At 45.7% G+C, this 12098-nt stretch overlaps 3 protein-coding genes across 4 annotated transcripts in view; all 3 read left to right on the forward strand.

Moving 5' to 3' along the window:
• Positions 1–12098, forward strand: part of LOC128404187 (immunoglobulin lambda-1 light chain-like) — a 236029-nt gene that overhangs the window by 129712 nt on the left and 94219 nt on the right. The window lies entirely within an intron of this gene.
• Positions 1–12098, forward strand: part of LOC128404184 (immunoglobulin lambda-1 light chain-like) — a 222292-nt gene that overhangs the window by 69256 nt on the left and 140938 nt on the right. The window lies entirely within an intron of this gene.
• LOC128404208 (immunoglobulin lambda-1 light chain-like) overlaps positions 2031–12098 on the forward strand; it is a 94136-nt gene continuing 84068 nt past the window's right edge. The window contains exons 1-2 of the mRNA XM_053369685.1: positions 2031–2076; positions 2972–3243. Coding sequence (XP_053225660.1) covers positions 2031–2076; positions 2972–3243 — 318 coding nt within the window. The remainder of the gene's footprint in view (positions 2077–2971; positions 3244–12098) is intronic.

Genomic DNA, 12098 nt, shown 5'->3' on the forward strand with positions numbered 1-12098 from the left:
CCCCAAAAATAGTTCTTGTGAGCTTTTGGAACTGTTTCTGCTGCTTGTTGCCATACATCTGGGTTTCCCCTAACATTTTCTTGAGGAGAAAAGGTCAATTGTTTCTGCCTAGAATTCACATTTCCGGATGTGAGAAGATATATTGATGTAAAACACCCCTCCTCCCTTGGATCAGAAGAATCTGCATTATAGTAGGTCCATCGGTTTTTTCCTTAAAGGCTATTCCAGCCTGTCCTCATTTTCAGGTGAGATTCCATCACATACTGGCAAATCCAGGTGGCCCACTTAAAATTGTGTTGGAGGACTTGTGCAGGAAACCAGCTTTTCCCCAAATGTTGATATTTGGAAGAAGGAAAGGGATGGGACAATGTACTGGAAAGTGTGGGAGAACATTTCTTTGACACAATGCCATCTAACCTCCCTGCAACTAAATCAGAACAAAAATCAATCCATTTTCCAGGATTCTTATTCTGATGCCAGCATCTCGAAAGGGGCATTTCCCCATCATTTACTACCTGATTCCTTTTTAAATTGGAGGTGCCAGGGACTGTGTCTTGTGCATGCACATTTCATGTCCTTTACCACTAAGCTGTGAGCCCATCTCTTTCTCTCTTCCCGTGAGTGACAGTCCCAATCTGCCTTGATCATGGCAAATCATCCTACTTCTACTTCAGGTCCTCTCTCTCTCTCTCTCTCTCTCTCTCTCTCTCTCTCCTCAAATCAGTCCTGTTGCGTCTGGTTGACCTACTTAATCATGCATTCCAAATACAGACATGCTGTTCTAGCAGAGCCAATGAGCACAGTTTGGATTTGCATGAAGTGGCCGTTCATCAGCTCCAGGCCATTTAAGAAGCGAAAGGCTGAGGTTCCAGCCAGTTGCCTGTTTGGATAAGAGAGCTCACCATGGCCTGGACTCTGCTTTTTCTGGCCCTTCTCAGTTACTGCTCAGGTAAGGATGGGAAGGAATAACATCTCTTTTGCCGTGGAGCCAACAACACAATAAACTATAATATATATTCATTTATTATGTTTATTTATTATGGAAACTTAAAGCTCCAGTGATATTTGAGAAGACAGAGGATGGAGAGTCATGCTTTTCTTTTTCTTTTTCAAAAGGTGCCAATTCACAGCCAACAGTGACTCAGACAGGCTCCCAGTCTGTGCCCCTGGGCCAAACTGTGAAAGTCGCCTGCTCTGCAAGTAGTGATGGTAGCTGGTACAGCTTTCACTGGTATCAACAGAAACCTGTGCAGGCTCCTCGCTTTGTGTGGTATGGCTCCAGCACCAGGGGAGAAGGGATCCCAGATCAGTTCACTGGCTCTCAATCCGGGAACACTGGCTCTTTAACCATCTCCAACATCCAGGCTGAAGATGAAGCAGTTTATTTCTGTGGTGCCTGGGAGGGCACCGGTGGTGACAAGTTCCCCAGTGATACAATCTGATGGGGAACTGAGACAAAAACCTTTTCTCTTCTGCCCTGCCTCAATGAAACCTGAGTTCCTCAAGAGCAGAGTTGGGCTGAATCTGCTCAGACTGTTTTTGACAAGAATGTAGAGTGATATCAGATTATTTAGACACAGGAATGCATTGAGAGAAATGGCGTCACCGTAAATATCTGGCACAGCTCACCAATAAATTGCAGCCCTCACTTCTTAACTCTCTCTTCCCCCATTTCCAGTGAAGGCATTCCCAGTTAGCCTATGGCAACAAAGATGGGAATTTGAGACTCTGCATGACAAAGTGAGAAGCTTAAGGGTTTTGATGATGGTCTTGGCATTTGGGGACTATACTTCACACATATTCCCCATGAAAGATTGGCTCTTTCAGGGTATTTTTTTAACAGCTCCTTAATACAGATCTATTTTGGACTTTATTATTGCACATTTGCATTCCGAGTAGCAAAGCCAATGAAGGCACAGGAATGGATTTGCATGAATCCTCAGCTCTAGGGGATTTAAGCAAGGGAATGGCGAAGTCCCAGCCAGTTCCCCATTTGACTCAGAAAACCTCCCTCCTTTGGAGAGTTCACCATGGCCCCAGCTCTGCTTTTCCTGGCTCTTCTCAATTACTGTTCAGGTAAGGAGGCAAATAGATAATCTTAGGTAAGTGCAAGAGAAAGAAGAAGAAGAAAAATCTAAGACGGTTATCAAAGAAACATATTGCTCCTGCAGTATTGGGGAGCACAGAGGATCAAAGTATTTGATTTTCCTTTTTTGCAAGGTGTCACTTCACAGCCAGCCTTGACTCAGCCAGTCTCCCAGTCTGTGTCCCCGGGTGAAACTGTGAAACTCTCCTGCTCTCAAAATAGTGGTGATAGCTGGAGCAGGTTTCACTGGAATCAACAGATACCTGGGCAGGTTCCTCACTTTGTGTTTGCTGGTACCAGCACCTGGGGAGAAGGGATCCCAGACCGATTCACTGGTTCAGTCTCTGGCAGCACTGGTTATTTAACCATCTCCAACATCCAGGCTGAAGATGAGGTAGTTTATTACTGTGGTGCCTGGAAGTATGACAGCAACATGTTTCACGGTGGTCCAATCTGATGGGAAACTGAGACAGAAACCTTTGATCTTCCACTCTGGAGTGAAGAATGAAGAGCTCATTTTCTCTGTGCCTTAAGATCTTTCAAAGTCTCGAGCCAAAGGGCTTTGCACTCACTTCTCTGTGACTGCCATCTTACGCTGACAATTAAGAAAATATCCTCCTCTAATAGTTAGCTGATCTCTGATATTAAATGTTTATGTTTTTACTGTATGATTTACATCTGATTGTTGCAGACTGCTGTGATATGTTTTTTCCTGAATAGTGGGGTATGAAGATTTTTAAACAAATAAATAATATGGTAGGACTTACACACCCAACCAACCAACCAACCAACCAGCCATGAGTCCACACAGTCTGTTGTGATGCTGGAGGGGACAAATGATAAAGAGGAAAGTTTCTCTGTCTTTTTCTGTCTGTTTCTGTAAAGGTGTCCATTCACAGCCAGCGGTCATTCAGCCAGACTCCCAATCTGTGTCGCTGGGCCAGACGACTAAACTCCCCTGCTCCAAAAGTAGTGGGAGCTTGGACAGCTTTTACTGGTATCAACAGAAGCCCAGAGACGCTCCTCGTTTTGTGCTCTATGGTGCCGACAAGAGGGGAGAAGGGATCCCGGACCGGTTCACAGGCTCTTCCTCTGGGAACACTGGCTATTTAACTATCTCCAACATCCAGGCTGAAGATGAGGCCGTTTATTTCTGTGTTGACTGGGAGCACACCGGTAGTATCATGTTTCACAGTGATACAACTTAATGGGGAACTGAGACAAAAACCTGTTCTCTTCCTCCCCAGAGTGCAGAACGGACTAGATCCCTGGAGCTTCATTCATCTGTGCCAGAAAAATTTTGATATCTAGATTTGTAAGGCTCAGTGAGGCCATCTGGGCTCTGACACATTTCAATGGCAGGACCACCCACCCACCAACTGCACCAGCAATCTGTACCCCCATTAGAAAAGGAATTTTCCCCAAAATCTTGATGGATCTTTTCTTATTCCCATTTTGCTCCTTCATTTCATTGATTACTCACTTGTCATCTGAAGATCTCCAAGAGACAGCAAAAAGATACACAACACACAACACCTTGGGGTGGGGGAAAGTAGGGCGAATCATATGATACATTAATGCTGATAAGGAAAAATTTTGGGGTGTGAATTTACCCAGTTCATTGGGGTGCCAGTCCTCATGGGTCTCCCCGGCCAGCAAAAGAAGGATTCTCCAGTCAAGTTAAAGAAGCAAATAGCAGTCAGTGGACCTGTGTGATGGCCTGGGAATCTGATTCAGAGGCTGAACCGGAGGAATCCCAGCCTGCACAGGAGTCCCCGCCTCCAGGGCCGGCTGAACTGGGGCAGGGCCTTGATTCTGAAGGGCCGGAATTCCACGTCGGTGACCTGGTATGGCTCTCCACTCGCCACCTCCACCCCTCTCGACCTTCGCGGAAGCTGGATGCCCGTTTCACCGGCCCGTTTCCCATCGTGGACCAGGTCTCGCCTGTGGCATTCTGTCTCCAGTTGCCCGCAACCCTGAAGGTTCACCCGGTATTCCACAGGTCCCTTCTGAGTCCAGTGGCCCCACCCGACGAGTTCCACCCAAACCATCCCCGACCGGAGCCAGTTTTGGTTCAGGGGGAGCCTGAGTACGAGGTGGAACGCATTCTGGACTCCCAATACCGCAGGGGAAAGCTGCAGTATCTCATAGACTGGAAGGGGTATGGACCTGAGGACCGTTCCTGGGAACCAGCAGCCAACGTCCACGTGCCTGCCTGCCTCCGAGATTTCCATGCGGCGTACCCTAGCAAGCCGGGTCCAGACCCTCGATTGAGGGGGGGGCCTGGGAGGGGTGATGGTGTGATGGCCTGGGAATCCGATTCAGAGGCTGAACCGGAGGAATCCCAGCCTGCACAGGAGTCCCCGCCTCCAGGGCCAGCTGAACTGGGGCAGGGCCTTGATTCTGAAGCGCCTGCACCTGTGCCAGATCCTCAGGAGCAGGCACCAGGTGAATCCACTCTGGCTCCAGAGGTGGTTGAGGACTCAGTGCCTACAGGTGAGTCTCCCCCTGGGCCCAGTAACCCTTCAGCCTCTCCTGAACTGCAGAGGCTCAGGGCAGAGTGGCGAAGGGAACTGGTTTCTCCCAGGAGGAGTGCTCGCCTTAAGGCCAGGAGAGGCGGGTCTCCTGGGGGCCGGGACCGCCCCTGGCCTCAGAGAAGATAAAGGCCAGTCAGCCCGGTCCCAGGTTGCGGGAGCAACGTCGTTGTTGAGTTCCTGTTTCTGCCCGGACCCAGACCTGACCCTCCAGTGTTCCTGTCCCTGCCCGGCTTCCTGCTTCGGACCTTGCCCCGCTCCTTGTGAACTGTTTCCAGGCTAGTGACCCAGGACCGGACTTTGACTACGCCAACGGTAACCTTCCCCCCGGGGCCAGCACAACCTGATCTTTATTTCTTGCAAGAAGGTTCAAACACACAGAGTAGGAACCCTGAGCATGGGGTTACGTGAACTTTTAAGACCCCTCCCCATTTCCCATAATACATTATCCAACAGCATCATCGAAACATCACAAATATGTCACAAAGTAGGAGTGTTTGGCGTGTAGAAACATGAGCCCATCACACCCACCCCTGTCAATAGCTCCCCATTCCCAGCACCTTTTAACTAACCTCTTCCCCAAAGAACAATAAAAGTATTTACACATCTCCCTAGCTGCAAGGCTTTCCTGAGCTCCTCCTTTGAAAGTATCAGAATTCATTCCTCCATCCGGATGGATTTCTGTCTGGGGTATGTGCTGCCCTTGATCACCTCCTCTTGTGAGGCTAAGTTCACACCTTATGGAGGGGCAAGGAGTACGTGACCTTATGCTTAAGGGATTCTGGAGGCAGGGGGAGCCCTGGATTCCCCTCTTCCAGAGGAGTCATCAGCCTTTGGAACCAAGGAAATCCGCCAAACTGTTGAATTTGGGTGATTATTTGATTCCATATGGGAATGTCAGAGTTCCATACATGGTCTCCGCTAATTGCTACAATTTTATAGACTGCTTTTCTGAGCCTCTTTGCTGTTGTATGGCGCTTGTGTCATTGACCTGGCCTTAGTTCGAGGCTGTGGTGGGGATTTGGGATTTGGGGGGAGTCGTTTAACTGCCCCCCCCATTCCTGGTTTTAACAACACAGTGATATTTCATATAACATCTATTAAAAAACAAGCTCAAATAATAAACAAAGCAATCATCAGCCCCATTAATGAATAAACAAAAATAAATAAAACCTCAACTTTCCCTCGTCCAAAAAACATTCACATCAAACCAACAATTCCCCCCCCCTTAATCTTTCCACCCCAGCCAGAGTCAGGTGCGGAGGGCAGCTGTTGCAAATTGGGGGGGGGGGGTCTCAGCAGGGGGTGAGCACCTGCTCCCCCTTCTGTTTTAAAAAGGAGCAATTCTCACATATCACATACATGATCATTAGACAATTTACAGCATGTATCTACAGGGGCGTAATGATGATATGAGGATGCGGATGATTTTATTATTAATGTCCCGCCCATCTGGCTGGGTTTCCCCAGCCACTCTGGGCAGCTTACAACACATAAAATAATTCTAAAATGTATATAGCCGCTGGGGGGGGGGGAGGAGACACACGGCATGTGAATGAGCCCAGCCTCTCAAAGGCGAGGCTGGGACCAAAGGACGCAAGGCTGTTGCATCCTTCACAAGGCATGTTTCCGTGGTGGGAAACGTTTGCTGTGTACAAGACAAGACCCATTCTCATTTTTTAAAAAAAATCATTTATGCAAATCTGGGTGCATTTGCATAAAGGGGGACATTCCCCAACCCTAGAGGACTTAAGAAAGCAAAGGGTGAGGTCCTAGCCAGTTGCTTTTGTGTTTCGGAAAGCCCCTCACCATGGCCTGGACTCTGTTTTTTCTGGCCCTTCTCAGTTACTGTTCAGGTAAGGATGCAAACAGGTAACCTTATGTAGACCTGAGAGATAAAACCAAAATTACTTGTAGTGTTTATTTATTATGGAAACTTAAAGCTCCAGTGATATTTGAGAACACAGAGGATAGGGAGTCATGCTTTTCTTTTTCTTTTTCAAAAGGTGCCAATTCACAGCCAACAGTGACTCAGACAGGCTCCCAGTCTGTGTCCCTGGGCCAAACTGTGAAACTCGCCTGCTCTGCAAGTAGTGATGGTAGCTGGGGCTACTTTCACTGGTATCAACAGAAACCTGGACAGGCTCCTCGCTTTGTGTGGTATGGCTCCAGCGACAGGGGAGAAGGGATCCCAGATCGGTTCACTGGCTCTGAATCTGGGAATACTGGCTCTTTAACCATCTCCAACACCCAGGCTGAAGATGAGGCCGTTTATTACTGTGGTGCCTGGGAGTTCACTGGTAGCTCGAAGTATCACAGTGGTACATTCTGATGGGGAACTGAGACAAAAACCTTTTCTCTTCTGCCCTGTCACAATGAAACCTGAATTCCTCAAAAGCAGAGTTGGGCCTGAATGAACTCAGACTGTTTTTGACAAGAATGTAGTATGATATCAGATTATTTTGGACACCGGAATGCATTTAGAGAAATGGCCTCACCGTAAACATCTGACACAACTCAGCAATAAATTGCAGCCCTCTGTTCTTAATTCTCATTGATGGCTAGGTCAAAGCTCAACAACTTTGCCAAAAAATGATCATCAACTTTTGTGTCCGGATTTTCACATTTTGAAAAATGGCAACTCTGTTAATAAATAAATAGCTGGGTTGTCGTTTTTTAATTTCCTTGCAAACAAGTCACAATGAATGTTCAAAAAGCAGTAACCCAGTCCAATATTCTTCTTCTTACTCCAGAATCTCAAGATCTTTCCCACCATCTGCTGCTTGATCTATTGATCTCTGGTGCAAGGAACTGGACCTTCCACATGCAAGTCACATTCTTTGCCATTAAACTTCCATACCCCTTTATCCCTCTTTCCTTGAGATATAGTCCCCATCAGCCTTGATAAGGAAGAATTATCCTGCTTCTTCCTTAAGGTCATCTTCTACCAGACAAGTACCATCACTAATACTATTTTTAAATCTCCTTTCTGCTAAAGTATTATATTGCATCTCATTTTGATATTGCATTTTGTATTCTCAGAAGAGAGACAAAGTTCTAACAGAGCCAATGAACATGGGATGCCCATGAAAGGACCATTCATCAGCCCTGGGGAGATATAAGAAAGGAAAGTGTCAGGTCCCACCCAGCTTCCTGTTAGAGTCAACATGGTCTTTAAATGTATTCTAATTGTTTCTTTTATTTATTTGGAAATTCACATTGTAATGCAATAAAAGGCAATATGTAGGAAATGAAACAAGCAATGAAAATACAATGAAACGTGCAGCAAATAGCACAACACGTTAGAATTACTACAATAGGAAGAAAAATTATTAAGCACCTAAGCTTAATACTCTAGGCATTTTCATATTCACAACTCGCAGACTTAACAAAGAGAACAAGAAGAGCATACATTTAAAGAAGATTGGAAAACGTTTATTGAATATATGGGGAATAATTGTGCACAGCTAAAAATGTTGGCAGCATTTAAATAAATTCAGCAGTGTAAACAAGTTTTGATGGATGCAATAATGGAATACTGAACGGTATAGTTTTTGTAAAATATGCAGGTATTTATGATATGTAAAATGAACCATGGAAAGAGAAGAAGGGAAGTCATTGATATCTTAAGGATGTAAAATGAGTATTTTAAATTATTTACAACCCACTTGGAAATTGGCCAGGGTCTTATATATATAAATTTCGAAGTGAGTTGTGTGGGGAAATCTTACCACTCACCTCCAGCCCTGAGAAACTTTGCCATGGAAACCTCAGTGTGTCTGGCTCTTGATAGAGCTGCAAACTCTGCAGTCTTTTCTTTAATCTGTAGGGGGCGATGTAGGTCCACTTATACCAGATTTAGCAAAAATTATATGACCACATAAACTTCCTGCAACTGCGGTGTGAAGTGAAATGGAAGAATGCTCTTTATTTCTGAGTAAATCTCTTGTGCCTTCCAACTCATTCAGGTGCTAATATTCTGCGTCTCTAATCTAGAATATTAGACACTGGGCTGACCAAAGGGGGCACACTTGGTGCTGCAGGTGTTACTGAACTGTGAGTCCCATCAGCCCCACCCCAGACAGCTTAGCCAGCATTGCTGGGTACTGTAGATCAGGGGCAGGCAACCTAAGGCCCTTGGGCTGTATGCAGCCCAATCGCCTTCTCAATCCGGCCCACGGGCGCTCCAGGAATCAGCGTGTTTTTACATGAGTAGAATGTGTCCTTTTATTTACAATGCATCTCTGGGTTATTTGTGGGGCCTGCCTGTTGTTTTCGCATGAGTAGAATGGGTCCTTTTATTTAAAATGCATCTCTGGGTTATTTATGGGGCATAGGAATTCATTCATCCCCCCCCCCCCAAAATACAGTCCTGTCCCCCATAAGGTCTGAGGGACAGTGGACCGGCCCAATGCTGAAAAAGGTTGCTGACCCCTGCTGTAGATAGGGCCAAAGGTTCCCCACACCCGGTGCACATGGTGGGGGAAAAAGAAGAAGAATAAACCCTTATTTTTGCTCCCATTCCCTGTCAACATTTAATGCAATCAGGTGCCAAAATGTTTTATCTATTTTACATAAACTAAACCCTTCAGTATTCCATTGTTACATCCATCAATACTTATTTACACTGTTGAATTTATCTTAATGCTGCCAAAGTTTTCGAGTGTACACAATTTCCCCCCGTGTATTCAAGCAACATTTTCCAGTCTTCTTTAAAAGTATTTTCCTCTTGCTCTCTTATTCTATATGTTCGCATATTCCATCAGTTTAAGTAGCCATTCTTCTTTAGTTGGAATCTCTCTTATTTTTCATTTTTGGGGGCTAACAAAACACGGGCCACAGTAGTAGCATACATAAATAACATTTTCCCCCCTTACACCTGGGAATTATATTCTTCTGAGCTCCTGTCCATCTTCACCCCTCCTCTCCTGAGCTTTGATCCCAGGATTTGGCAGAGGGTCCAGGCAGCAGATGCAGAGGGTGGCAGGGAGTGCTGGCCAAAGATTGGAGGGTGGAGCTGTGTGTGCCTCGTGGTCTGGCCAGCCTTCCCTGCTGCTCTCTGGGGTGGAGAAGGAAAAACCATTACATCCCACTGACCAATGGGTGGTGCTGTCATCCAAACCACTGAGTCTCTTGGGCTTGCAACTCAGAAGGTCAGCGGTTCGAATCCCACCAACGGGGTGAGCTCCCGTTGCTCTGTCCCAGCACCTGCCAACCTAGCAGATCAAAAGCACGCCAGTGAAAGTAGATAGATAGGTACCACTGTGGCATGAAGGTAAACGGCATTTCCGTGCGCTCTGTTTTCCATCACAGTGTCCTGTTGTGCCAGAAGCAGTTTAGTCCTGCTGGCCACATGACCCGGAAAGCTCTCTGCAGACAAACGCCAGTTCCCTTGGCCTGAAAGTGAGATGAGCACCACAACCTCATAGTCGCCTTTGACTGGACTTAACCGTCCAGGGGTCCTTTACTTTTACCTTTTACATGCAGAAACACAGCACAAAATCAGGTCCAGGAAGAGAACTGGTGACAGTGTTCTAGCCAGGATACTCAAAATGTATCCATTCATAATTTCCTCCGATTCCCAAGGAGTGCTTGGCAATGGTGTTTGAAAGAGGCATTCAAGGATACCTTTTCATGCACATCATAGAGTGAAAGGGGAGGTGACTGCAGAGCAAAGAGTCCAACCTGATATTTGACTGAAAACTGCTTCCTTTATGATAAGCTTGCTTAAAAAGAAATCTTCAGTTCTACTCTGGTAAATCTGATTTTTTAAAAAAGATATTTTATTCTGCAACATTATATACATCCTTGGTGATAATCTGAGCTTTAGACACAAGGGGAGACATTGCTTCAGTTTATCTACCTTTGACATAATTCATTTCTGGAGTCCCCAGATGTCCTTGCACCTGCAGTATGAAGACAGAGTTCAGTAACAGATGAGCAGTTTATTTGGCTGTTACTCATGCATGGAACTCAAGCAGGGCTAGATTTAGGTTTGATGGGGCCCTAAGCTACTGAAGGTAATGGGGCCCTTTATATGTCCAGCTGTCCTTCGTCAACAACAAATTGTCACTGTTTTTTTGTGTTGAGTATATGCTATATGGTAATTTATGAACCTAATAGGTATCTAAAGCCATTTGCACATGCAGAATTTCCTTTTAAAAATTTTGGGGGCCCCAAGAGAGTGGGGAAAGTGTGGGAGAACATTTCTTTGACACAATGCCATCTAACCTCCCTGCAACTAAATCAGAACAAAAATCAATCCATTTTCCAGGGTTCTTATTCTGATGCCAGCATCTCGAAAGGGGCATTAACCCATCATTTACTACCTGATTCCTTTTTAAATTGGAGGTGCCAGGGACTGTGTCTTGTGCATGCACATTTTGTGTCCTTTAGCACTAAGCTGTGAGCCCATCTCTTTCTCTTTTCTCGTGAGTGACAGTCCCAATCTGCCTTGATCATGGCAAATCATCCTACTTCAGGTCCTCTCTCTCTCTCTCTCTCTCTCTCTCTCTCTCTCTCTTTCTCTCTCTCCTCAAATCAGTCCTATTGCATCTGGTTGACCTACTTAATCATGCATTCCAAACAGAGACATGCAGTTCTAGCAGAGCCAATGAGCACAGTCTGGATTTGCATGAAGTGGCCATTCATCAGCTCCAGGCCATTTAAGAAGCGAAAAGCTGAGGTTCCAGCCAGTTGCCTGTTTGGATAAGAGAGCTCACCATGGCCTGGACTCTGCTTTTTCTGGCCCTTCTCAGTTACTGCTCAGGTAAGGATGGGAAGGAATAACATCTCTTTTGCCGTGGAGCCAACAACACAATAAACTATAATATATATTTATTTATTGTGTTTATTTATTATGGAAACTTAAAGCTCCAGTGATATTTGAGAAGACAGAGGATGGAGAGTCATGCTTTTCTTTTTCTTTTTCAAAAGGTGCCAATTCACAGCCAACAGTGACTCAGACAGGCTCCCAGTCTGTGTCCCCGGGTGAAACTGTGAAACTCGCCTGCTCTAGAAGTAGTGGTGAAAATATTTGGGGTGTGAATTGACTCCGCTGCCCAGTTCATTGGGGTGCCAGTCCTCATGGGTCTCCCCGGCCAGCAAAAGAAGGATTCTCCAGTCAAGTTAAAGAAGCAAATAGCAGTCAGTGGACCTGATCTTTATTTCTTGCAAGAAGGTTCAAACACACACAGAGTAGGAACCCTGAGCATGGGGTTGCGTGAACTTTTAAGACCCCTCCCCATTTCCCATAATACATTATCCAACAGCATCATCGAAACATCACAAATATGTCACAAAGTAGGAGTGTTTGGCGTGTAGAAACATGAGCCCATCACACCCACCCCTGTCAATAGCTCCCCATTCCCAGCACCTTTTAACTAACCTCTTCCCCAAAGAACAATAAAAGTATTTACACATCTCCCTAGCTGCAAGGCTTTCCTGAGCTCCTCCTTTGAAAGTATCAGGATTCATTC

This window comes from Podarcis raffonei, chromosome 16 (genome assembly GCF_027172205.1).
Source record: "Podarcis raffonei isolate rPodRaf1 chromosome 16, rPodRaf1.pri, whole genome shotgun sequence".
Taxonomy (NCBI): Eukaryota; Metazoa; Chordata; class Lepidosauria; order Squamata; family Lacertidae; genus Podarcis; species Podarcis raffonei.